General features: G+C 48.3%; 1 protein-coding gene across 1 annotated transcript in view; it reads right to left on the reverse strand.

The window, feature by feature from the left end:
- Window positions 1–319: 319 nt before the first annotated feature.
- Window positions 320–27951, reverse strand: part of LOC119977402 (microtubule-associated tumor suppressor candidate 2-like) — a 61188-nt gene continuing 33556 nt past the window's right edge. Inside the window, exons 5-9 of the mRNA XM_038818256.1 lie at window positions 25002–25075; window positions 19173–19271; window positions 10400–10519; window positions 2092–2189; window positions 320–1333 (exon numbers count right to left, since the gene is read on the reverse strand). Of these exons, the coding sequence (XP_038674184.1) occupies window positions 1123–1333; window positions 2092–2189; window positions 10400–10519; window positions 19173–19271; window positions 25002–25075 (602 nt within the window). The 3' untranslated portion in view covers window positions 320–1122. The remainder of the gene's footprint in view (window positions 1334–2091; window positions 2190–10399; window positions 10520–19172; window positions 19272–25001; window positions 25076–27951) is intronic.

The following is a 27951-nucleotide window of genomic DNA, read 5'->3' on the forward strand; positions in this document are numbered from 1 at the left end:
GCAGCATTGGTTTTGATTTTCTGACCTTGGTGATCCTTTGAGGAAGGTCCTTTATCTCATGGCAATCTGTTTATAATGTTTTCAGAATTTATTTACGGTTCTGCAGGTAGGATGCCTGTGTGTGAATGCTGAAAGGCTATTATGGATCTTTCTTTCAGTATTGGTTCAGTTTGTAAGTATACACATCCACTGCAGGTTGGAGCAGTGCACCAGCAGTGCATGCATTCCTTAACCATTGTTTGAATGGAGTGGGAAACCACTGACAGCAGAAACAGATCTCAGGTTACCTAATGCCAACCTTTGGTTACAGAATAACACTTTTTTTTTGCACGAGCTAATGAACTGCAAACACATTGCGGAGAAAAAGAAGGCAGCTTTGGAGTCTAGCTGAATGGCTGCTGCTGTGTCAAGGGCAGTAATATTGTTCCATCTCCAGCTTCAGTGATCTGTAGCACCACCTAGTGATATTGGACTGCATTTTCCATCCCCTCAATACTGCGATTTTGTGGTGAGGAGATTTACTCAAGGGAATCATTACCACACTCTGTTGAAGACCTATTTTAAAAGAGGCACCAGGCTAGGATATTCCAACAAATGTGTAAAAATATATAATTTTGCATTTTTGTCCAGTATTAATGGCAAAAAGCAAAACCCTGAACTCTCACTGAAAAGTAATTGTCTTCAAACTGTTACTAGAGTGAACCCAAAAAGATACATTTGGGCTATGGTTCAAATATTTTAAAAGCCCATCTAGTTAAGGAAAATCTCCCGCCTCGATTTTTGCATACCTGGTCAATAATAGGTAATGGTAGACCCTGATACAGTTGCAGAAGAGTTTCCTGACATTAAACTGTACAAGGTACATCTTTATAAGAAATAATGCACTGAAAATGCATTAGTCAGTGACTTCAATAGCAAGGCCTACCAGGAACTTAAAAGCAAATCCTCTTTGCTTATTGCTGTATGCCAATAAGCATGCTCAAAGGAACTTTTGTAAATCTGTACCATTTACAAATGGTGACTCTTCTTTGAGCAAAACCAAGCATAATATTCAGCAGTTAGAGCTGAGCTTCATGAGTAACATTACGATGGCCCACGTGTTTTAATTCTAATGCCTTTTCATCATCTTGGGTTCACACTCACTGCTGATGGGACGAGTGTGCCCGGAGAAGACTGGAAGTTTGAAGAAGATGGCGCTATTTTGACCGGACTAACAGGTTCTCCTGTCTGGAGTCTCCAGACCAGTTCCTCGTTTGTTCTGCTCAGCCTTTTCTTTTCCTTGCTTTCCTTTTCAACATGTTCATGCAGTGTTGCATTTTCCTCAGACAGTTGTCTGTAAGAACAAGTAAAAACAAAACGTTTTTGCCCGAAACAATCATTTTTATTACCAAGGTGCATTTAACTGTCCCTCCGTCTCTTCCTCCTCCTCAAACAGCACTTCAGTAACCTAAAGAAATTGAACACCTGAAAATAGTTCCATTAAAATTCGGCAAGTGTTTCCTCTTATCCTTGACTCAGTGATAACACACTGGACTCTGAGGCAGTGAAGACCATTTTTCAGGGCAGGAAACCAATACGTGCAAGAAAAACAATCAAAGGCATTTTGAAAATGAGCCCCGAGCCAGCTTCCACACTCCTTGCAGGATTCATGGGAATCTCATCGAGGGAGGCCGGTGGTTTCCTGGCCATTGAGAATAAATGGAAAATCGTATACTGCACATTTTCTTTGAATTTAGAGTACCCAATTCTTTTTTTTCCAATTAAGGGGCAATTTAGCATGGCCAATCCACCTACCCTGCACATCTTTGGGTTGTGGGGTTGAGACCCACGCAGGCACAGGGAGAATGTGCAAACTCCACACAGACAGTGACCCAGGGCCGGGATCGAACCCGGGTCCTCAGCGCCGTGAGGCAGCAATGTGGATCACTGCGCCACCGTGCCACCCCTGTGCATTTATGATGTATTCCTGTCCGTGCACTGTTCTATCGGCTGTCATGCTCGTCAACATTCTGCCAATTGTCTCAAGGGTTGCTTTACCTCCTTGGTGTAGAGAAGCTGTAAAGTTTTTTTTACTTGCATGTGACTATTTACCTTGTTATGGCAACATTGTTGTCGATCCTGGCTATCAGGTCTTCATTCTGTTGTTGAAGCACTTGAACTTTTTCTTCTAATATCACATTCTTCTCGGCCTGCAAAGATGATATAAAAACAGCTTAGTTTCCCAAATCTAGATGCATTGTGCTGAATATTATCATGTAAGTATGATGATTTGAATGCCTTGCAGATGACAAAGGCAGGATTTCCACTTCCGCCCGCGATGGAAAATCTGACAGACTATTGCAGATCTGTTGACTTTGGGTTGGAATTTCAGTTCTGAGTTTGAATGTTGTGCCTGTATTGCGATTATTGATGTTCAGAACACTGTCTAGCTAAATATATGGAACAAGTAGACTCGCCGGGCTGATTCTTCAAATGGACATTCCGCTAAGACCACATACTTAAAAAACCATGGGTGTGATCACACAGTCATCTATGAGTTATGCATTGAAAATCATGCAAATTGTGAAGAGAGGATTCTAATATATGCTCCACTGTACAGGCCGCACACACTTGGACGTTAGCCTTGTGGGTCCAAACATACATTGGCATTACTGAAATAAAACTGGAATGTATCATGCAAATGTTCTTCAAGGGCATGTAAATGTAATTTAATTGTGTAACTCTGTTACTGCACCATGTTGAAATGTGTGCAGTTTCTACCTTTTCACCTCCATCTTTGTCTTCACACAGTCAGGTTTTATGCTTGCGCTTTCCTCCACCTTTCCCTTCTTTTTTTGAGTGCTGTGCATACTTTTTTCCATTTCATGTCATTATCGAAGAGAAATATCCTGGGCTGGATTCACTGTTTTTGAGGCTAAGTGACGACGCCAGGAAACCGTGGCGTTTTAGGACTCCAAACTCTGAGCCGAACCCTCACCGTGCAAGCAGCTGCGCCGGGTGAAACTCCCGCCTCCCACGCTGGAGAATGGCCAGGTCTGTGGCCGCACATGGCGACGACCTGAAAAGGTCGCGCCGTAAAACATGGCGCCGGCCTTGTGCAGACCCGACCTGCCAAATACTGCCCCCCCTGGCCACCACCCCCCCCCCCCCCCCCCCTCACCCCTTGCGGAAGCCCCCTCCCAGCAAGCAGCACGGCTCCCGGCCGACTGGACACAGTCCCCAGTCGCCACGCTGGGTTCCCGACTGCTGAGACCAAACGCCCCCTGCGCTGTCGGGAACTCAGCCCATCTGGGGCGGAGCATTGGGGGAGGGGCTTCAGGTGATGTGTCAACACCTTCCAACAATGTGCGGCGAATGACGCGATGACACCATTTCGGAGGGAGCGGTGTCATCCCCGATTTGCACGTTGGAAGGCATTCTCTGCCCAATCACAGATTACGATATTGGCGTTGGGCAATGGTGAATCCCGCCCCTAATCTATGGGAGGGAGTAAAGAGAATAAGTGATGCACATCAATTGACCACAGAAGCAAAGTTGTAGTCCGAAACTGGAGGCTTTAATAGACAAGATGTTTCCCCAGCAGCTCAGGTACAGAAAGGAAGCTGTGGGGAATACACAGGCTCTTATACCCCGCTTTACAGGGCGGAGATACCTTACAGCTCTAACCAATGGGTGACTAGTGTTACATACCATTGGGCCAATGAGCAGCAAGCCTTCTCCACCAATGGTCTCTCAGCATTGCTAGTTACCATAATACCTCTAGACATACTACCACATTCACCCCCTGTTGAAAAAGAATCCGGCGGGTGGGGGGGGGGGGGGGGGGCGGCGGTGACTTGGTCGCCCGACCATGACTGGTGGTCCGCCCGCGGGTTGAATAGCATACTGGTAGTATGACAATTGAGGTACTACGTTACCTTCGTACTGTGTCTGCCCACTGGCCCATAACTATTTAGAAAGACACAATACAGTTTTGCAATTACACAATTTGCCATGTACATGTCACATTAAAAGGTCTATATACAGTTCATAGTGACACAATCAGACGGTCCGGGGCCTTGGTTGTCCTTTGCGATGGTTGGAGCTTCGGCGGAGATGTTGGTGGAGGTGTAGGCATCTGTGACTCCAGGAGCGTGGATCCATTCCCCGCAGCGGCTTCAACACCCCTAGATGGCGCTGGTGAGGGTGGCTGACCCGGGGAGGGGGCATCCCGACCTCCAGATGGCAGTGGCAGGGAGGTTGACTGGCCAGTGAAGGGAGCGTCTGTAGTGTGCTGCGGTGGGCAGGAGTCCAGGCAGGGACAGCGGGAAAAACGGTTGTCCAGGGCAGGGGGCGACAGTAAAGTGCGCCGGTGGGGAGGGTGGGGCTGGTTGCGAGGGTGGGGATCCGGCGGGCGCCAGGTCCCGTAGGGAGACTGTGTCTTGTCGGCCATCGGGGTACTCCACGTACGCGTACTGGGGGTTAGCGTGGAGTAAATGGACCCTCTCGACCAACGGGTCCGACTTGTGAATCCGAACAGGGAAAAAATGCTGTGGAGGGCTTTGATGATGGCGGTTGTGGTCATGTCGGGGCAGGGGATGGCAAACGGGAAGCGGGAGTACTCGTCAATCACGTTGAGGAAGTACGTGTTGGGGTTGGTAGAGGGGAGGGGACCTTTGAAGTCCATGCTGAGGCGTTCAAAGGGACGGGAAGCCTTTATCAGATGCGCTTTTTCGGGGCGGTAGAAGTGCGGCTTGCACTCCGCGCAGATGTGGCATTCCCTAGTGACTGTCCTGACCTCCTCGATGGAGTAGGGCAGGTTGCGGGTATTTACAAAATGGAAGAAACGAGTGACCCCCGGGTGGCAGAGGTCCTCGTGAAGGGCTCGGAGGCGGTCCACTTGTGCATTGGCACATGTGCCGTGGGACGGCATCGGGAGGCTCGTTCAGCTTCCCAGGACGATACAGGATCTCGTAGTTATAGGTGGATAATTCGATCCTCCACCGCAAGATCTTATCGTTCTTTATCTTGCCCCGCTGTGCATTATCGAACATGAAAGCTACCGACCGTTGGTCCGTGAGGAGGGTAAACCTCCTGCCGGCCAGGTAATGCCTCCAATGTTGCACAGCTTCTACTATGGCCTGTGCTTCCTTCTCGACCGAGGAGTGGCGGATTTCGGAAGCATGGAGAGTACGCGAGAAGAAAGCCACGGGTCTGCCCGCTTGGTTGAGGGTGGCCACCAGAGCTACGTCGGACGCGTCGCTCTCGACTTGGAAGGGGAGGGACTCGTCGATAGCGCGCATCGTGGCTTTTGCAATGTCTGCTTTGATGCGGCTGAAGGCCTGGCGGGCCTCCGTCGACAGGGGGAAAGTAGCTGTTTGGATGAGAGGACGGGCTTTGTCGGCGTACTTGGGGACCCACTGAGCGTAATAAGAGAAGAACCCGAGGCAGCGCTTCAGGGCCTTGGAGCAGTGAGGGAGGGGAACTCCATAAGGGGGCGCATGCGTTCCGGGTCGGGGCCTTTCACTCCATTTTGCACTACGTAGCCAAGGATGGCTAGGCAGTCGGTGCTAAACACGCATTTATCCTTGTTATACGTTAGGTTAAGGATTTTCGCGGTCTGGAGGAATTTTCGGAGGTTGGTGTCGTGGTCCTGCTGATCGTGGCCGCAGATGGTGACATTATCGAGATACGGGAATGTTGCCCGTAAACTGTAGCGGTCAACCATTCGGTCCATCTCTCGCTGGAAGACCGAGACCCCATTAGTGACACCCAAAGGAACCCTTAAAAAGTGGTAGAACCGCCCATCTTCCTCGAAGGCAGTGTACTTGCCGTCACTCTTGCGGATGGGGTGCTGGTGGTAGACGGACTTAAGGTCCACCGTGGAAAAAAACCTTGTACTGCGCGATCCTGTTTACCAGGTCAGATATGCGGGGGAGAGGGTACGCGTCCAGCTACGTAAACCTGTTTATGGTCTGACTGTATTCTATGACCATGCTATTCTTCTCCCCGGTCTTTACCACCACTAGTTGAGCTCTCCAGGGACTGTTGCTAGCCTCGATGACCCCTTCCCTCAGGAGCCGCTGGACCTCGGACCTGATGAGCGTCCGATCCTGGGCACTGTACCGTCTGCTCCTAGTGGCAACGGGTTTGCAATCCAGGGTGAGGTTAGCAAACAGGGAGGGGGGATCGACCTTGAGGGTCGCGAGGCTGCAGACAGTGAGAGGGGGTATAGGGCCGCCGAATTTGAAAGTTAGACTTTGGAGGTTGCACTGGAAGTCTAACCCTAGGAGAGTGGCTGTGCAGATGTGGGGGAGGACGTAGAGCCTGTAATTCTTGAACTCCCTCCCTTGGACCGTGAGGTTCGCTACACAATGCCCTTTTATTGCAACAGAATGGGAGCCAGAGGCCAGGGCGATTTTTTGATTTACGGGGTGGACGGGAAGAGAACAGCGCCTTACCGTCTCAGGGTGTATAAAGCTCTCCGTGCTCCCAGAGTCGAGCTGACAGGATGTCTCGTGCCCATTGATCAATACCGTCGTCGTTGCTGTGGAAAGGGAGCGGGGGCGAGACTGGTCCAAGGTCACCGATGCCAATCGTGGCAGGAGTTCAGAATCGTCTTCGGGTGGTGTGTGGTCACCCGCGCTGGGGTCCTTGGATCCGGCCCAAGATGGCGGCGCCCACTGGTCGCACATGGCTGGGGGTGGACAAAATAGCAGCGCCCATCCCCCGCACGTGGCGTCGGCAGAGCAAGATGGCGGCGTCCGGAGGCCCCACGTGGCACTGGGGGAGGAGGCTTGCGAAGTTCGTGGGCCGCTCGGGGCCCGTGGACAGAGTTGGAGTGGCGATCTGCACTCGCCGCCCGGAACCGCACCCCTTACACGTTGCCGACCGGGCTGGGCAGCGCTGTCGGGAGTGTTTCGCCTGCCCGCAGAAATAGCAACGGGGCCCAGCAGTGTTTCCGGGGAGTCTCGCAGCGCAGGCCTGAGGCGGTTCAGCATTCGCTGGGGGGGGGGGGGGGGATTCCACGCTGCCCAGGGAGCCACCGCGCGGTCGGGGGCATAGGCGCGGGCATTTTGGGAGGCCACATCCAGTGAATCGGCGAGGGCCCGTGCCTCCTGAGGCCCAGAGAGTTTTTCTCGTGCAGTCTCTGGCGGATTTGCGGGGACAGCATACCCGTAACAAAAGCGTCCCGGATCAAAAGTTCGGTATGTTCGTTAGCCGAAACTTGTGGGCAGCTGTAGTTTCTCCCTAGCACGAGGAGCGCACGATAGAATTCGTCTAGTGACTCACCAGGGCTCTGCCGTCTCGTTGCCAGTAGGTGCCGGGCGTAGACTTGGTTTACTGGGCGGATATAATGTCCTTTGAGTAGTTCCATTGCGGAATCGTAGTCCACAGTGTCCTCGATGAGCGTGTAGATGTCCGGGCCCACTCTCGAGTGCAGGATCTGTAGTTTCTGCTCCCTCATAGGTGTGTTTTCGGCCGTGTCGAGGTAGCCGTTGAAACATGCTAACCAGTGCTTAAAGGTTGCTGCTGCGTTAGCCGCGTGGGGGCTGAGTTGTCGACACTCCGGCTTGATGCGGAGCTCCATCCTTTAAAACTTGTCTATTAAATTGATGCACTATCAATTGACCACAGAAGCGAAGTTGTAGTCCGAAACTGAAGGCTTTAATAGACAAGATGTTTCCCCAGCAGCTCAGGTACAGAAAGGAAACTGTGGGGAATACACGGGCTCTTATACCTCACCTTAGAGGGCGGAGCTACCTTACAGCCCTAACCAATGGATGACTAGTGTTACATACCATTGGGCCAATGAGCAGCAAGCCTTTTCTACCAATGGTCTCTCAGCATTGTTAGTTACCGTAATACCTTTAGTCATACTACCACAATAAGGAAAAAAATCCAGTCCTGGGCAGGGTTAATTCCTCCTCATCATGTGCCAGGCTCAGTCTAATTCAATTTAAGGTGTTCTACCGGGCACACATGACGCGTGGTGCCGAGTCCAGAGATAGCGATCTTTGGAGTGTCAGAAGACCCGGGAGTTCAGGGGGCGAAAGAGGCCGACGTCTTGGCCCTTGCCTCCCGAGTAGCCTGGAGATGGATTTTATTAATGTGGAGGGACTCGAAGCCTCCGAGTGTAGAGACTTGGGTTAACGACATGGCTGGGTTTCTCAGCCTCGAGAAAATAAAGTTTGCCTTAAGAGGGTCTACGCTAGGATTCTCTCGGAGGTGGCAGCCATTCGTCGACTTCCTCGGGGAAAACTAAAATGTCAGCAGCAGCAGCAATCCGTGGGGGGGGGGGGCGTGCTGTATTGGAATGGTGTGGGAAGACTGGGTCGTGTGGGGTAATGTCTATTTAATTGTTACTGTATATTCTCTTTTTGCACTATGTTAATGTTCACTCTAGTTTGTTTTGTTATTATTGTTACTACTGTTTTATTATGAAAAATTCTGCAAAACCTTAATAAAAGTACTTTTTTTAAAAAAAAGAAAAAAATCCAAAATTTTCTTCTGGCTTCCTTAACACTGCAGGCAGAATTTTACAGTCCCATGCTGGCAGATTTGCTGGTGAGACAGGGGTGGGGATAGGACCAGTAACGTCTCTACGTGACCTTCCTGCTCTCCTCCTGTCTTCATCTGACTTGTCTCCAACTTTACATTGGTGGGCAAAGCCTAGGGCAGCCCAGTTAAAGCTATTGAGTGACCACCAAGGTCTGTTTGCTGTTCAGCCAAAACCTTGGGGCTGGCGGGAGGAGTTCGGGGGGAGGGGAGAAGCCTGGCAGGTCACCCTCCTCAGGTCTTGGGCAGGAGAGTGGGGCGCCTCCCTCAAGGGCCCCGTTACCACATTGGCAGCCACCTTCCAAGGTGTGCCCCTGTGGATGCTCTCCCTCCGCCACTGGCCTCCATGAAAACCCCCGGACTTCACCTCCAGTTCCCGCTCTGAAAGACATTCCACTGCACTTAACTGGTCCTTGTAATTCCAGTCCTAACCACTGCTGCTGCTCGGACTAAAAGCTGCCAGATAATCAGATTGAGGGGCAGCTCTCTGAGGAAGGACTTCCACCTGAGTGGGAGGAGGGGGGGGGGAGGGGCTGTGGAAGGCCTGTCTCCAGGTAATTAAAGTTTCCTGGTGTGTAGATAGCCACCAGGCTGCCAGGGTCGATGGGGACGTGTTCGTTGCTGACTCTACAAGTGGCAGAGTGGCAAAATCCTGCCCTACATATCACTGAGTGTGGAAGGGATGGGGGACAAATATGTATTCATCAGCTAACTTTCTTATTGGGAAACTGCCGGGATTGGATATACAGAAAATAAAATCGGGGGAATGTCAAACAGGCAATTAATCCAATCCCATCAGATTCCTGCCAGGAGAAATAACTTCAGGCATTGGCGAGTTACGTGGCACGGAACGCCACATCTGGTCCTGATCCTGTCCTTGTCCTTTTTCTGCACACATACCCTTCCAGCAAAGATCAATCAATTGTAATCAATATATTTGCTCTTCCCGAACCCAAGGCACAGAATAGGGATTGAATCTTGGCCTTCTAAGTCTGTTTGTAGCTTCGAGACGATGAGGTAACTTATCAGCTGTACTGTGGGAATGGAGCATTACATGCCAAAGAAAATCTGGAAATTGGGAACCCTACCACGTGATTTTCCATCATTACGGTCATAAAATTTATGAGGTGGAACACATTTCTGAAAATGTCTCAAGAGAATTGAAGACAAATGGTTACTCCAATAATTCAAAAACCACTGGGCTGTTCTTTGTGAAAACAAAATCAGGAATCAGAAAGTTGTAAGGACCTTACTTTTTAACCTAGGGCGCGAATCTCCAGCTGCATTGGTGTCTCGCTTGAGCACAACACGGCCGGAGAATGACGGGAAAGCTCTCCAGCGAGCCTCCCGATAGGCTCCGTGCCACGCGATATTCTCCGGAATCCCGCGAGATGCTGGAGTCGGAACCCTGTCCCAAATGGGCAAGACTGAATGACGCTCGCGGAAGTAAGTCGTAAACCTACTTACGACCTCCCTGCGCAGGATCCAGCAGCCTCCCGTGATTCCTCGGCCTCCCCAGCGAGGCTTCAGCCCGGCGCCGATCAATGCTGGCCCACACAAATGTGGACCAGGCGGAACGGCACCCAGGGGTTCTCCCAGGCTGTGGGAGACCATTGGGTGGTCAGGGTAAGTGCAGGGTGGTTCCCTGGCCCTCCCTCTGGAACCTGGGCACCCTGGCCATTTCAACAGCTTGCTCCCAATTTAAAGCAGTAAGTCAGAATTGGGTAAAGCCTGAGTGCTTCACTGGAATAAGACAGCCTGTAATATGATACTTCCAAAAAACTTCACAGACATAGCAGACTGAAAAATTGGATCTGATCCATGCAGGCTTCATGAATAGAATCACAGATGCTTTTCTTACCAGTTTTTCCAATTCCATTATCTTCTTTTCCTGATGGTGGATTTGTTGATTTTTCATTTCAAGAACATGTTTTAAACTGTTCATATCTTCCTCCAGGTGCTGGTATGGTGCCAAAACAACCTGTCAAATGTAATAAAAAATGACCAATTCGTTAAACAGGAAAATGCTGAAACAACTCCCTCACTTTAAACTGAAGCTCCCCATTCATTTCAGTCGACTGAATGATATTGCTGCATCTGGAGATTTCAGCATCATCTGGAGCAGCTCCCTGGATTATAGAAGTACAAGGCATTTAAATTATGAATCCAACAAGAAGTTAACAAGAAGACAATATAATAGTGGCTCTGAAAATACAAATACTAAAATCAGCATTAATATCCAGCTTTTTGTTTTTGAAAACAATTGTACAAAAGATTGCAGTATCCAAAAGAATGCTAGAATCCATCTCTATTTGTCTGATATCCCACATCTTGACTGCCTCTTTTGGCAAACTCTGCAATCTCTGGTTGATGTTATTAACCAGGGTTGAGTAACCAGGTAGCTTTGGCTTTCAAGAAGCCATCCTGACAAACTGCCATCAAATAGAGTTGTCACAAACCGTTGCCTTTTAATGCACGCACCATGAACTGCTGAGTGGGATAAAGTTATTGATCAGCATTACCCAGTGCTCCTGATCATTGGCCAACTGCACAATGCCAGAGTAGAATTTATTTTGATTCGACTTCGAGTGATATCATGTAGGAGGAAGTCGAACACTGGGTAGCTTCTGCTTGAGGCTTGTTTTCTTTGGAACTTAATGCTGGGTCCCAGGAGAATCTTTCAACGAATAGGTACAGGAAGACATCAGGAAGGAGGGGGATGCCCAAAAATCAGAAAGAAAACCGCAGTGAAGAAGGGGGCGAGTGAAGGTTCGCCATCGAGGGTAACTGGCAAAATGGCGGAGGCTGGGTCGCTGGGAGGGGCCGCACCATTCACGTCATAAAAGATGACCGAGATGATGGCCGTGGAATTTGAAAAGCAGTTTGCTAAGCACATGGAGGTGACGAGGAAGGAGATGATGGTGGCAATTAAGGTGCTGGTAGAGAAGGCGATTACCCCAGTGGCAGTGTCGAAGACATCGACCGAGGTGCAGGAGCAGGGCAAGAAGCTGAAGGGAATGGAGGCCTTGTCGTGACGTAGCGATCAGCTCACCTTGATGGGTGAGGAGCTGCAGAGGGTGGTGGAGGCTAACAAAGGTCTGAGAGCGAAGGTGGAAGACCTGAAAAACAAATCGAGACAAAATCTGAGAATCTTGGGCCTGCCCGAAGGGGTGGAGAGCCCGAGTACTTTGCCAAGAAGTTGGCGGTGCTGTTGAGGGAGGGGGCAGATACCTCTCGGTACGAACTGGATTGAGCTCATCGGTCGTTGAGGCCCAAACCAAAGGTGAATGAGCCGCCAAGAGTGGTAATAATTTGTTTTCACAGGTACCATGTGAAGGAGAATGTCCTGAATTGGGTGAAGCAGAAGCGGGAGGTGCAGTGGGCTGGAGCTGGTATATGTCTTCACCAGGACTCAACCGCGAGTTGGCGAGGAGGTGGGCACGAGAGAAGACAACACTGTACAACAGCGGTGTGTCGTTTGGCGTGGGGGATCCAGCTAAGTTGAGGTTGACCTACAACACCAAAGACTTTTAATTCAAGACTGTGGAAGCGGCAGAGGCGTTTGTGAAGGCAGAAGGACTGGGGCAAGTGAGAAATGGGACTGAGGATTGGCCTTGGACTGAGGGTAGGGGGTGGAAGATTGTATATAGTTCTGTTTCTTATTTCATGTTGTTATATGTGTTAAATGGAGTGAAGTTGCCTATTTGGATAAGGTAGGAGTTGGGATTTTCTTTGCAATGGCAGTTTTCAGGGGTTTGTGTGTTTGACGGAAATGGCTTTGCTTTCCTGGGACCAGGCGGGGGAAGGGTTTGGAGGGGGGTAGGGCTGGGTGGGGCCTGGGAAGGGGCTTCCACTCTCGCAAGCTCAAGCTGGCTAGTGACAGGGAGTGTGCTGGGGCTGCTGACATTGGGACCTGGTTGAACAGGTTTCGATGGGCCTAGGTGGTGTGCAAATTAGGAAGAGGGGACCGATACTGGGTGAGGTGTTTTTGAGAGGAAGTAGATGGGGGGGGGGGGGGGGGGGGGGGGGGGGGAGGAAAGGGTCCAATGGGAACAAAGAGCCGGCGGGCCAGGCCTTGTGGGCAGGGCCCAGAATTATGGTGGGAGACCCCCAGTCAGAATAGTTACCTGGAACGTGAGGGGTTTGAGGGGCCAGTGAAGAGGTCGAGGATGTTTGCGCACCTAAAAAGCTTAAAGGTTGATGTTGTCATGCTACAAGAGACTCACCTGAAGGTGAAGGACCAGATGAGGCTCTGGAGGGGCAGAGTTTGACAGTCGGGCATGGAGGGTAGCAGTTTTGGTTGGTGAGTGAGGTTCCAGATGGGGAAGGTGATGGCGGACCAGGGGGGGTATATATGTAATAGTAACAGGGGCTTTGGAGGGGAGGTTGGTGGCGTTGGCCCCAGCTGGGATGATTGAGGAAGGTCCTTGGGGCCATTCCGGACTTGGATTTGCCCAAACTAATAGTGGGATGGGATTGGAATCTGGTACAAGTGCCAAGGATGGACGGATCAAAGCCGCCCCCGCTTGCCCAGTTGGGGAGGGCAAAGGTGTTGACTGGCCTTACGGAGGAAATGGGAGGAGTGGACCTGATGTACCATCAATTGAACGTGAGACGAGTTGCTGAACAAAAGTATGGCTTAATATACTAGATGTTAAGACCTGCGGTCGATTACAATAGAAGGACGACCGCCGGGAATACTGGGTATTTATACCCCGCCCTGGAGGCGGGGTTAACTCAGCCTCTCGACCAATCGGGGAGCCGTCACATGACTGGTCTCAACCAGTCGAGAGGCACATGACCGACCAGGGCCAATGGTAAGCCGGTGTTCTGCACCAATGGCAGGCAGCTATGCTAATCATACCACCACAGGACCCATGGAGGTTCTTGCACCCGAGGGAGTGGGAGTAATCGTTTTTCTCCTCGGTCCGCAAGGTTTATTCGAGGATAGATTTTTTCATAGTAGAGAAGGCATTGCTGGCTGGGATTAGGGGATCAGAATATTCGGCGATAGCAATCTCGGATCATGCACTGCATTGGGTGGACATGGTGCCGGAGTGGAGAATGGATTGTTGGGGGACCGAAGGTTTTGTGAGAAGATCAGAAAGTGATTGGGGCATATGTGGGGTTTAACTGTACAGGGGAGGTATCACAGGCAATGGTATGGGAGGTCCTGAAGGCGGTAGTGAGGGGAAGGTGATATAATTTGAGGCCAAGGTGGATAAGGAGAAGGGGGAGAAGCGTCGAAAGCTGATAGAGGAGATGTTGGAGATACATGTGGGAAGGCAGATTCATTGCTTTTGGACAGAAGGAGGGAGCTTCAGGCTAGCTTTGACCGGTTGTCCACAGAGAAGGCGAGGGGAGCAATTTATGAGTATGGGGAGAAGGCGGGGCATTTTGGCAGGCCAACTTCAGATGGAGGCGGCGGTGAGGGAAATAGTGCAGATGCGGGGATAGGACGGGGAAATTGGTGGTGGCTCCGGACCAGATTAATAAGGTGCTTGAGGAGTTTTATGAAAAATGTTATAGGTCGGAGCCACCGGGGAAGTACAGGGGATGAGAGGGTTCCTGGAGAGATTGGAGTATCCAAGGCTGGAGGAGGAAGATAGGGCCAGACTGAAGAGGTCGGTGGGGGAACAGGATGTAAAGGAGGTAACTGGGAGAATGCAATTGAGGAAGGTAGCAGGGCCACATGGGTTCCCGGTGGAGTATTACAATTGGCACTGCTGATGGTGGGGATTTTTGAGGAGGCGATAGGGAAAGGGGTGCTACCACAAACATTGGGCAAGCCTCGATCTTCCTGCTATTAAAGAAAGAAAGAAAGATCTGACGGAGTATGGGTCGTATAGGCCTATATCGCTACTGAATGTTGATACTGGCGAAGGTACTGGCGGCTAGGTTGGAGGGGTGCGCCCCGAAGGTGATAGGGGAAGACCAGACAGGGTTTGTGAAAGGAAGGCAGCTATATTTTTGAATATCAGGAGGTTACTAAATGTAATCATGACGCCGGCCGAAGGAAAGGAGACGGAGGTGGTGGTTGCGCTGGACGTGGAAAAGGCATTTCACCAGGTAGAATGGGGGTATTATATGGCAGTTTTGGAGAGGTTTGGCATTGGGCCGGGATTTATAGAATGGGTATGACTACTATATAAGGAACCAATGGCAAGTGTCTGCACGAATAACATGACTTCGGGGTACTTTGCTCTGCACCGGGGGGCCAAGCAGGGGTGTCCTACGTCCCTTCTCCTACTTGAATTAGCGATACAGCCTTTGGCTATCACTTTAAGGAGTTTGGGACTGTGGAAGGGAATAGTCCGGGGGGATGGGGGGGTGAATCGAACATAGTAGGTGGACGATTTATTGTTATATGTATCAGAGCTGAGTACGTCAGTGGGGAACATAATGGGACTTTCCAAAGATCAGGTTCGTTTTCAGGGTTTAAATTGAACCTGGAGAAGAGTGAATATTTTGTGGTGTCCCGGCCGGGAGTGGGGGCGGGAGAGGGAGGGCTGCCATTTCGCAGGGCAGCAACCCATTTCAGGTATTTGGGGGTGCAGGTGGCGCAGGAGTGGGGAGGGCCTCCGTAGGTATAATTTTACTAGTTTGTTGGGAGGGTGAAAGCGGACTTGATAAGGTGGGACAACCTCCCTCTGTCAGCGGTAGGTTGGGTGCAGGCGATTAATTGAATATGCTGTTGCGATTTTTGTCTTTATTTCAGTGTCTGTCGGTCTTTTTGCCGAAGGCAATCTTTAAGGGAGTGGTAAGTTGGTCACCTTGTTATTTGCGGGGGGGGGGGGGGGGGGGGGGGGGGGGATAGCTGGAAGGAGAGGGGAGGATCAGGATATTAAAAGACCTGTTTCTGAGGGGACGTTTTGCAAGGTTGGAAGAGTTGGGGGAGGAATATGGAGTGGGGCAAGGGGAAGGGTTTAGGTACCTGCAGCTCTGGGACTTTACTAGGTGGAGATTCGGAGCTTCCCAATAGTGCCGGCCTCCTCACTGTTGGAAGAGGTATTGACAGACGGGGAAGAGGAGAAGGGGGTGGTGTCAGCGATTTACGGGAAGACTTTGGAGGAGGACAGGGTGTCTATGGAGGGGATTAACGCCAAGTGGGAAGAAGAGTTGAGGAAGGTTATCGAAGAAGGTCTGTGATGTGAGGTGCTCCGAAGGGTGGATGCCTCAATCTCATCTGCGAGGTTGGGGCTGATAGAGCTGAAGGTCCTGTATAGGGCACATCTCAAGAGGGCGAGGGTGAGTTGATTCTTTGAGGGAGTGGAGGATAAATGTGAGCATTGTGGGAGGGGCCCTGCAAAACATGTTTTGGTCCTGTCCGAAGCGGGAGAGGTATTGGAGAGAGATTTTCAGTATCACCTCAGGGGTGCTGCACGTGAACTTGGAATCAGGGCCTCCAGAAGCCATTTTCGGGGTAAAGGTCCGGCCGGAGCTCTGGGTGCGGGGCGAGCCTTCGCCTCGCTGATTGCCCAGAGGTGGGTACTGTTGGGGTGGAGGTCAGCTTCTATGCCCGGCATGGCAGGGGGGACCTTCTTGAATTTCTGACTCTTGAGAAGGTGAAATTTGAGCTGAGGGGGATGAAGAAGTGGTTCTACAATTAATGGGGACTGTTCATTATGCACTTTCGAGAACTAGTTGCCATTGAACACTGGGGAGGGGGCGGGGGGGGGGAGAAGAGGAGGGGGGGCTATTGTTGTATTGCTGCACTTCTTATTGATTGACTGTTAACTTTACCTGGAATACACGGGTACATATTTTGGTCTGTATATTGAGTGGGGTGTTGTTTCTGGGGGATTGTTTATTGTTCGTTTTTCTTTTGTTGTTTATTTGACAAAAATGTTAAAAATGTGGAGAATAAAAAGATTTTTTTTAAAATTCTTTTGATTCAAGCAAATCATGACATGGTGTATGAGGGTGCCCTCTGACCTCAGGAAATCCATTAATTAAGAAAAAATATGTACAACAACAATGTACTAAGAAGGCATCTTGGATTCTCCCAAAATAGGACTATGTCCCCACGCTGGTGTTTCACTCCGAAGATTCCTGTGAAAAAGTGCAGCCGATTCACTGACCTGCAGGGGGCGAGCAGAGACCCAGAGTGATTCACGCAGCTTTAGCTGTGGATATGGGCCCCCGGGCTTGCGGTTTTGAGTCCGCCCATGCGCACGGCGGCAGCCTCCAGCGGCCGCACCGAGCGCCATGGCGGACTCGGACCGCGGAGGCAGATTTAAAATGTGAGACCAAAGATCCGACCCCGCAGATCTGTCCCTGGCTGCCTATAGGATCCCCCGCCCCGCCCCCCGGTGTCCGATCTCCCTGCCCCCTACCAGGGCGGCCGAGGACTGAGTCCGCAGACGCCACGTGAGCATCCTGACTAGCAATAGGTGGTTAGAACCATGCCGTCGGGAACTCGGCTGGTCGGGAGTGGAGAATCGCTAGGCGGGCCTCTGGTAATGGGCCCCCAGCCGCACGGAGTACTCCGCCAACACCCCGATTCTCGGATCCCGGAGAATCGCCGGAAACTTATCGTGGGGTCAAATCTGACATCAAGCTTGCGGGCAATCAGGTTTAGTGCCAGACATTTGCCAGAAAGGGGGATGTAATCGATAACTGAGGAACGGAATTTGGATTGGGAATCAAAAGCAAGGTTTTCAGTCTTCCCAACATGTAATTGGGATATTTAACTTAATTTGGAATAGTAAATTCCCAATATTTAATGTGGCTTTTAATCATGTAAATCAGACAGACTATTTTTCATTCGCATATAGCAAAATCTTACAAATAGTCATAAGAATTAACCAGTTATTATTGGTAGTGATGTTGCTTGAGGAAGGAAATAAGGAGAATCACTGTTCTTCCTCCAACAATGCTCTGGAATCTTGAACATCCACGCAAGTCACAAGAGAGGTAATTTAATGTCTGATCCAAAAATTAGCACTTCCCAAAATATAGCAATATTGGAGTGTCAGCCTATTCAGCTCCTGGATTGGGGATGGAACCCATATTCTTCTCAGCGAGAGGAGAGTGTACTTCTGTATCACAATGTAACAACATTTGGTCACGCTGCTGTTGCCACAAGAAAAGAGCTGCAGCAGGGTTTGACCTTGATGAAAAATGCTTCAGCTATTTGGTACACATTTATTATTTGAATGGGAAATTTATTTAGTTCTGCAGATGGCCTGTGTGATAGCCTGCGAGGTGGTGGAGACTGAACAGTAAAGGAAGGAGGTGACTTTGAATACCACTGGCAAGGGCATCTGTGGAAAGAGATTGTATGAAACTGGGCTGACAGCATATCATAAAGCTGTGCAACTTGTGGACGTTCAACCCTCTAATCACAGAAGTCCATGTTATGTTTGGGCTTTTAGGTCTTTCGCCAGAAAAGTAATTCTGATTCTATCCAACCTTCCTTTGGTAACAGTGCACCTCGGAAAATCCTAGGGTCGGATTTTCACTGCTGAGCCAGGTAGCTCGAGTCTGGAAAGTTTCCGAACTGACCCACCACCTAGGAGAAAAAGCCCCCCGAATGTTATGATATTCTATTCAAACCCCACACCAAAGGCAAATCCTTTAATAAGCTCTTGAATCTGTCAATAAAAATGCAAACTCTGCTGAAATAATAGTAGCTATTGGAAACCAAGCATTCATTAAAAAGTCCCTCGAGAGATGTCAACAAACCATTATTGAAAGTGCTAGAACAGAAGCTGCACCACCTGACCTGTCAATAAAATCAATGCAGCTCCGTTTGTTTCCATCTCCTGCATAAATTCAAGACTTGCACACTGTTGATTAAGTCTCTTGCAACAGCCAAAACGTGGTCTGTTTGAACTCACCCTTTTGTGAACCACGTACTGTCCATTTCCCCAACTGGCAAAAATTGGACCTGTCAGAAATGGGGGTGGGACATCTGTTTTCAGGTCTCCCACCATTTTTAAAGATCTGCTGAGCTTTCCCAACTCCGTGAAAATCCAAGTTCCAATATAGGGTGGGCTATCAGACTGAAACCCTGGACAACTGCAAAGTAATACCCCCTAGTATGGAACTTGCCATTGCAATGAAGTGCTTGCATGACTTCTTTCAATTGGCGGAACATTTCAACCAGGAAATGATAGAGTGCAGCAAGAACATGAACCAATTATTTAGTGAAGAAATACTCACTTGCATGCTTATGCTCGCAGGATAATTAATGTGCATTGGGATTGACAACCTACCTATATATATTAGATATTAACCTCACCCAGCTAGAAGGGATAAGATGGATACAATTTCAGTCTTCCAGTCTGCTGCGTCTTCACTACCTCAGCAATATAATTTTGGATAACCAGTGGGCCTAATGTCAATTACAAGCCAATGCCAAGGACGACTACAGGGTGCCCTACCAGTTTGTTGTGCAGTCAACTGAGAATTGTAGGCCCCACAGTGCCTGTTTTTTACTCTGGTGCTATCCTGCAGAAAGAGAGGTACAATGGATGCAATTGTGGATACTACACATCCATCCTTATGGTTACAATTGGGTGTGTGACATTGAGACCAAAAGGGGAGGAAAATGGGATATTAAATAAAGAATATTAATCCATTCATCCATTTCTTAGTTATCACAAACACACATTTCAGGCAGTATTTACCTCAAGCTGCTCATCTGTACTTCTCCTTAAGGCCTCTTCAAATCGTTTTGCTTTGTCCTTCAGTGAGCGATTCTGAAACGTCAATGTGTCAACTTGATCCTTGAATGCAGAAACAAAAATCAAAATTTTATGTTTGAAAATTTGAAATGGTAAATTGTGGAACTGTTTTGTTTTAAAATGGCAATTTTTCACATGCAAAGTGCCTTTATGTCAATAGGACATCAATCGCTCTCCTTGGACTGAATTTGCTGGAGTGAGCGCTGTGCAGGCTCTGACAATTATTACTCCGCTGCCCAGCCAAAGAGGATCCTGAAGCTAAGTATTTCCTTCCTGCAGTGAACCGCATAACATGGAAAATGGAAATGCTTCAGGAAGCCTGCTAAGAACAGGTGTGCAAAAAATTATTGCCTTATCTTCGTTTTCTTTGTGATACCAGAAAACATCTTTCTCATTTAGGGCCACGTATCAAACACTTTGATGACGCAGGGCATTTGTTGGAGAACTCCTTCCATGAAAAGTTTAGCTAAGATATAAACAGAACAAAATGCAGGCCAGAATCTTCCAACCATTCACGCTGGAGGGATCTCCTCGTCCTACTGACGGTGTACCCTGCCCCTGGCTTCCTGGCGGTGAGGGTGCATTTGATGGGAAACTCCGTCAACAACAGGGGGACCAGAAGATCCTGCCTTCGGCCAATGGCGGGCCATAGATTGTGCAGGAAACCCCCCACCCCGCCATAGTTAACGTTTCAGGTCTGTGACTTTTCATCCTTCATCATTTCCAGCATCTTCTGTTTTTATTTCATATTTCCAGCATCTGCAGTAGTTTGCTTTCAAATTTTACCTGAGTTTTTGCTGATGGGTGGCATTCAGTCCCACCTAGGACTGCCCTTACTTACGTGAGCCTATTAAGGAACCTCAGCTCTTCAACATAAGATGCAGTTTTGCCTAACTTTCTCCTTTGCTCCATTTTCAAGGTATCTGTCACTACCGCCAACAAAAACTTATATTTATCTATCACCTCACTGAGCCGTTTAAAATCCTGCAATTCCTTCTCTGACAGCATTCCTGTCATAACAGTCTACCTACACCTCAGGAACTGCAGCGGTTCAAGAAAGCAGATAAAGAAAACCACCACCTTCTGAATGTCAGGTAGAGCACAGTTAATGTTCCCTCGTGCTTAAGTTGAAATTGGGGTTTTACTTGTTTAATAGATTGCACTTATTGCTTAATAGGCTGCACCAAATATAATTGCACTGTGGTGTTGTAGCACAGGGAGCACTGCGCTGAACACCATTAACTTGGAGTCGAAGAAGTCAAGACCTGCTTTCTAGTTTTTATTATAGAGTTACCATTGGAGTTCAACAATTGAGCACAGGATGGATTCGCTTGTGAGTACAAAGGATTGCAAACCAAGGTGTCTTCGTATGTGGTAGAAATCAGCTTTTCTGGTTAGCTATAGATGAGATAGATAAAAGGTTTAATTGTGAAACATTAAGAGTAATTGACTAAATCAGTTTGGTCGAATTGAGTGAATTACAAATTAGTTGAAGCCAATCACAGCTGTAAAGAAGGAGAAACTTTAAGATAACGATCTTCTTAAAAATCACTTGTCGGGATGGAAAAATCCATTCCGGAATCAATCTAACTTCTTTCTGAAACCTATGTCTTTGCTGATGCCTTTGCTATCGCCATTTTTCTTTTGTTTAAATCAATCAGTAATTTTATACTGTGTATCATGATTTGAAGAATTACCATGATTTTATTGAGTATTTTAAACTCAACCACTGTATTCGCTAAAGACAATCAATCTGACCTAAGTTTGTATTGCCACCAAGAGTTTACCAGTTGACACTAAAGCTGACAAAAAAGTTCAACAAACGTTTGCCAAAAATCACAGCCTGAATTTCTGTTATTTGGGAACGAAGAAGGGATAACGCGTATCCAGGGTTCCAAATAGACACAGAGATCCATCAGTATGGCTATATTCTGAATTCGAACCTTGAAAAGTGGCTGCAAGTTAGAGCAACTTGGTAAAGAACTGGCTGAATCCAATGTTAGGAGATCGGAACAGCCACCAAATTTTGTCAGGGTACTGGGAAAAAGCCCCAAGCTATTTTATTAATTTGTGAAACTGAGAGGAAAAGATACTAAGATATAAACAGAACAAAATGCCGGACAAATATGGGCCAGAATCCTGCAGCCATTCACACCAGTGGGATCTCCTGGTCCTGTCAACGATGAGCCCTGCTTTCCTGTCGGTCAGTGATGACTGTAACCAATAGGTATCTTTTACGTTAAAACAAAGTTTAATTTAAATACAGAATTAACCACATTAACATCAAAGAAAATCACAATTATCACTGAAACAGTTCTTAACAACAAGGAAAAACTTAAACTTACTATCTATACCTGCTACTAACTCCAATTAAGCAACCCAATACAGTTCAAATGCCACTTATAAACAAAATTAACAAACAGATTACTTGCTTAGTTGTGTAGAGTTATTTGTGTAGAGATAGGGCAGCACGGTAGCACAAGTGGTAGCATTGTGGCTTCACAGAGCCAGGGTCCCAGGTTCGATTCCCCGCTGGGTCACTGTCTGTGCGAAGTCTGCACGTTCTCCCCGAGTCTGCGTGGGTTTCCTCCCGGTACTCCGGTTTCCTCCCACAATCCAAAGACGTGCAGGATAGGTGGATTGGCCATGATACATTGCCCTTAGTGACCAACAAGGTTGGAGGGGCTATTGGGTTATTGGGTTACGGGGATAGGGTGGACGTGAGGGCTTAAGTGGGTCGGTGCAGACTTGATGGGCCAAATGGCCTCCTTCTGCACGGTATGCTCTATGTTCTATTTGGAGCGAGAGACCCTTTCAGGACTAGAACCAGTACACTTTTGCTGAATCTAACAGCATTTGGCAAAACTGCTGTTCAACTTAAAATTCTTCTGTCTTGTCAGGCTCAAATCCGATGACAAATGGCAAAACTACAGACAAACTATATAAGACAAAAAAGAGTGGCTAAGGTAAATATTGGTCCTTTAGAGGATGAGAAGGGAGTTTTAATAATGGGAAATGAGGAAATGGCTGAGGAACTGAACAGGTTTTTTTGGGTCGGTCTTCACAGTGGAAGACACAAATAACATGCCAGCGACTGATAGAAATGAGGCTATGACAGGTGAGGACCTGAGAGGATTGTTATCACTAAGGAGGGAGTGATGGGCAAGCTAATGGGGCTAAAGGTAGACAAGTCTCCTGGCCCTGATGGAATGCATCCCAGAGTGCTAAAAGAGATGGCTAGGGAAATTGCAGATGCACTAGTGATAATTTACCGAAATTCACTAGACTCTGGGGTGGTCCTGGTGGATTGGAAATTAGCAAACGTGACGCCACTGTTTAAAAAAGGAGGTAGGCAGAAAGCAGGAAATTATAGGCCAGTGAGTTTAACTTCGGTAATAGGGAAGATGCTGGAATCTATCATCAAGGAAGAAATTGCGAGGCATCTGGATAGAAATTGTCCCATTGGGCAGACGCAGCATGGGTTCATAAAAGGCAGGTCGTGCCTAACTAATTTAGTGGAATTTTTTGAGGACATTACCAGTGCAGTAGATAACGGGGGAGCCGATGGATGTGGTATATCTGGATTTCCAGAAAGCCTTTGACAAGGTGCCACACAAAAGGTTGCTGCATAAGATAAAGATGCATGGCATTAAGGGTAAAGTAGTAGCATGGATAGAGGATTGGTTAATTAATAGAAAGCAATGAGTTGGGATAAATGGGTGTTTCTCTGGTTGGCAATCAGTAGCTAGTGGTGTCCCTCAGGGATCCGTGTTGGGCCCACAATTGTTCACAATTCACATTGATGATTTGGAGTTGGGGACCAAGGGCAATGTGTCCAAGTTTGCAGATGACACTAAGATGAGTGGTAAAGCGAAAAGTGCAGAGGATACTGGAAGTCTGCAGAGGGATTTGGATAGGTTAAGTGAATGGGCTAGGGTCTGGCAGATGGAATACAATGTTGACAAATGTGAGGTTATCCATTTTGGTAGGAATAACAGCAAACGGGATTATTATTTAAACGATAAAATATTAAAGCATGCCGCTGTTCAGAGAGACTTGGGTGTGCTCGTGCATGAGTCACAGAAGGTTGGTTTACAAGTGCAACAGGTGATTAAGAAGGCAAATGGAATTTTGTCCTTCATTGCTAGAGGGATGGAGTTTAAGACTAGGGAGGTTATGTTGCAATTGTATGAGGTGTTAGTGCGGCCACACCTGGAGTATTGTGTTCAGTTTTGGTCTCCTTACTTGAGAAAGGACGTACTGGCGCTGGAGGGTGTGCAGAGGAGATTCACTAGGTTAATCCCAGAGCTGAAGGGATTGGATTATGAGGAGAGGTTGAGTAGACTGGGACTGTACTCGTTGGAATTTAGAAGGATGAGGGGGGATCTTATAGAAACATTAAAAATTATGAAGGGAATAGATAGGATAGATGCGGGCAGGTTGTTTCCACTGGCGGGTGACAGCAGAACTAGGGGACATAGCCTCAAAATAAGGGGAAGTAGATTTAGGACTGAGTTTAGGAGGAACTTCTTCACCCAAAGGGTTGTGAATCTATGGAATTCCTTGCCCAGTGAAGCAGTTGAGGCTCCTTCATTACATGTTTTTAAGGTAAAGATAGATAGTTTTTTGAAGAATAAAGGGATTAAGGATTATGGTGTTCGGGCCGGAAAGTGGAGCTGAGTCCACAAAAGATCAGCCATGATCTAATTGAATGGCGGAGCAGGCTCGAGGGGCCAGATGGCCTACTCCTGCTCCTAGTTCTTATTTTGTTCTTATGTTCTTATGTTATGTTCAAACCTGCCTCCTTCCATTAATTACATCATCTGCATCCCACTACGATGTCCTAATCAAATGGTCAGAGACCATGGTTACCTCACTTTTTATGACTTCATAATTATAGTTTTAGCAGACACACACAGTCTAGATATATGAACCTATGTTCTTTAATAATATTACTGCAACAAATATATACCGTAACCCAGGCTTTTAAAAACTTTACTGAAACAGGTTTAAAATACAACATATATCAATTTTTACCTTCATCACACCAAGCTTGGAATGTCGGGTATGGCTACTCACCATTGTTTTCTGCACACTGTAGAGGCCACAGTTTAGTAATTTCCTGTCCTGACGCGCTCATCAGTGCAGGATGACTGCTCGCGAATCGGAGTGCCATTTCTAAAGGCAGCCCCGATCTATTGACCCCCCTCAGTGATCCCACCACAGCCTCCGAACCCCGCCCCCCGCTTCACCTAACTGACCTCTGACCTCACTCATCTCTAATGGGTACGGCACCACCGAGCCCAACCCTTGGCATGAGCAACCTGGCACATGGGCACCACCAGCCTGACATCATGGCAGTGCCCCTTTCAGTGCCACCCGGACATTCTGGAAGTGCCAGGGTGGAACTGCCAGGGTGCCAGCAGGAGTGTCAGTTTACCATCCTGCCCTGTCCCTGACCACCCGGGGTCACCAAAGCAGCTTTGACAAAGAATCATTGGATTCGAAACGTTAGCTATTTTCTCTCCCTACAGATGCTGCCAGACCTGCTGAGATTTTCCAGCTTTTTCTCTTTCAACAACAGTTCACTACTGGTTCTCTCTCTAGCCGGTATCATACTGCCAGCTGTTTATACAGCTGAAAGGTTAACGATTCCCCGCCCCCTTATCGGGGGAGATCATATTCCCCAAGACTTGAGAGGTAACCAATTGTCCCCAGCTAATAGGATCCGGGCAGGTTACAATATATTTATGGTCCATATAGAGTACCAACCTGAAGGGAGAGTCTTAGTTTTTCAAAATCCTCTTTGAGTGTGATCCTCTCAAATTCATGGATGGCTTTTAGTTCTGAAAGAAATAATGCTACAGGTGAAATTTCACTGAACAAATGCTTAAGAAAAGGTCGCATTCACTTAAAGCAGGAATGAGGTTGAAATGCATATGATAACTAGATTGAGATGACAGTAACAGGCCTATTGACATTTAGTCAACTTCCTATTGTTGAATGCCATGATTCTCCTCAATCTGCTGTTGTCCAATAAGAACAAGCTTTTTTTTTAAAGGATATGTTATTCCAAACACATTCAACAAAATAACACAAGCTTAACATTCAATCAAAGTCTACATTCCCCCCCCCCCCCCCCCCCCCCCCCCCCCCCCCTTGAAGGGCCATGAATGGCCTCCACTGGACCTTGAAGACCTCCTCTGGCTGTCGCTTGGTTACTCAAACCTCTCCCGCAGCTCCTCTAGCCCAGCAAACCTCCCCCCCCCCCCCAACACCCCCTCGAAAACATGTCACTGACCTGCCCAACCCCATCCCCCTCCACCGCCTATACATCCCATCCACCCCCTCTCTGGCGTAAACCTATGATTCCCACACAATGGCGACAACACCGGCATGTGAGCCACTTTAAAGTGTCTCCTCAGCTGGTTCCATATTTTTATGGACAACTGCACTATTGGACCCCCTGTATACTTCCTCGGAGCGAGCGGCAACGGGGCCAATAAGAACAAGTTTTGTTGGTGAATCTTCCTTGGAAGTTTTAAGTTGCAGAATAATCTTTCCTGCCATTTTCAGAGCCTTATCCAATCTATCAATGCCCTTTTGAGGGTTCATCTGATATAAATACAGCCACATAAACACAATAGCTACAAGAGCAGGTCAGAGGCTGGGAATTCTATAGCAAGTAATTCATTTCCTGACACCCTAGTGCCTGTCCATCATCTATAAGGCACAAGTCAGGAATGTGATGGAATAATCTCCCTTAGCCTGATGAGCGCAACTTCAACAACACTCAAGAAGCAGGACTAAGCAGCTTCTTGATTGGCACCTCATCCACAAACATTCACCCCGTCAACCATTTACGTAGAATGGCAGCAATGTGTACAATCTACAGGTTGCAGAGCAGTAACTCACCAAGGTCCCTTCGACCTTCCAAACCTATGACCACTATCACCTAGAAGAACAAGGGAAGCAGATACATGGGAACACCACGACCTGGATATTTCCCTCCAAGCCACACAGCATGTAACTATATCACCGTTCCTGCCCTGTCGCTGGACCAAAACCTATAACTTTCTCCCTAACTGGGTGCAGTTCCTATGAGGCTAGGCGAAGTATGAATGAAACTGACTCCACTTCTCCTGCCAGCCCACACACAGACAAAAAGCTTTTACTTCTGGTTTGGCTCTGCAGAGCAGGTACCAAATTTTCCACTGGCCCCCATCCCCAATTGGCAATTTCCCATGAAAGACCATTGGGCTGGATTCTCTGTCACATCGGGAACTCCGCTACTGGCGGCGGGTGGCAGAGTATCCAGTGTCGGCAGAAAACGGGGAGGCAATCCCATTCTGATTCTCCGGTCCCCTGCTGGCATCAGAACTGAGGTTCACGTCCCACGCTAGCCAGGTGCTGCATATGGGTCATTAAGACTCATTAACGGGCCGGGTACTATATTCTCTGGACCCTTGTGATTCCAGGCCCTCTGCGCCGGGAATCAAGTGGACGAGAATTGGTGCAGGTCTTGACAAGCGTGTACTTAACAGGGGGTGAAGGGGGTAACTATTTAAAGGAGTTGCCCTCAAAGTCCATTGAAGGGCTACTCTCTCCCCCCCCACCACAGTGCAAGACCTGCCAACCCCCCCCAGACCTGCCACCACCCCCACCTACCAGAGACCCCTTTGTTAAGGGGACCCCCTAGTTTAAAGAGCCCCCACCATAGACCTCCTCCAGAAATCCCCAAATTAGAGACCTCCCTTGATTTTACAAGGCTGTGATTGACTGCTTCCACATACATCTAGCTGTCTGCATTTTTCCACTCATCTCCATTCACACTCGAGTGACTTTGAAGTAGTCAGCTGTGAAACTAACAGAAAGCAGTTGACTCCCTTTGATATGGTCCAGGAGTTGTCAATCAACATTTGAATTTTGTAAACATTGTGGTTAGTTTCACAGCTGACTACTTCAAAGTCACCCATGAAGGGAGATGAATGGAACAATGCTGACAGCTGGGGTGAGCGGAAGCTGTCAATCACAGCCTGGTAACATCAATATCAAAGAGAAATGAATGAATGGCTTGCAGATCAAAGATCTTTGGGGGTTTAAACTCAGCTGACTGATTTTCTCTTTCCAGGAATTGACAGGTACTGCTTCCTCAGCCTGAGCCAGCAAGTGTATTGCTCAGGTGAGTTTTTTCACTTCCTCTGTTTGAATGCTCTCCAACTTTCAGACAGGAGTCTCTCCTCTAGGGGCCTTCCAAATGGGGTCATCTTCTGAGCAGTTTCCAGACAGGGGTCTGCATTCTGGGTGGGGGTGGGGGGCAGCGGCTGAATTGCATTGCTGGGGGGAAGGTGACCCAGCTGCTGGACCTTGCTATCAGGCCACCTGCTCAAAATGGCAGCCCGATAGCAGGATTCCCTCGCAGTCCTCGTCATGCAAAAATTTGCATGCCTAAGGATTGGGACTTGATTACTGAATGGTGCTCCTTGCATGATCGCAAATCAGATGCATTTCAGCACTGGCGAAAGAACATAGTCTACCAAATGGAGAATCCTGCCCATTGAATGCTGACAGCTCAAGGTGAGTCTCAATCATGGAACTGCCTCTTGATGGTGCCGGCAAGAGGGTGGGTTACCTCTGCTATTGACCAAGTACTGGCAAATGGGATTAGGTAGGTAAGTCAAGCGCAAACCTGATGGGCCGAAGGGTCTCCTCTGCACTGTGA

The sequence above is a fragment of the Scyliorhinus canicula genome, chromosome 14 (assembly GCF_902713615.1).
Source record: "Scyliorhinus canicula chromosome 14, sScyCan1.1, whole genome shotgun sequence".
Lineage (NCBI taxonomy): Eukaryota > Metazoa > Chordata > Chondrichthyes > Carcharhiniformes > Scyliorhinidae > Scyliorhinus > Scyliorhinus canicula.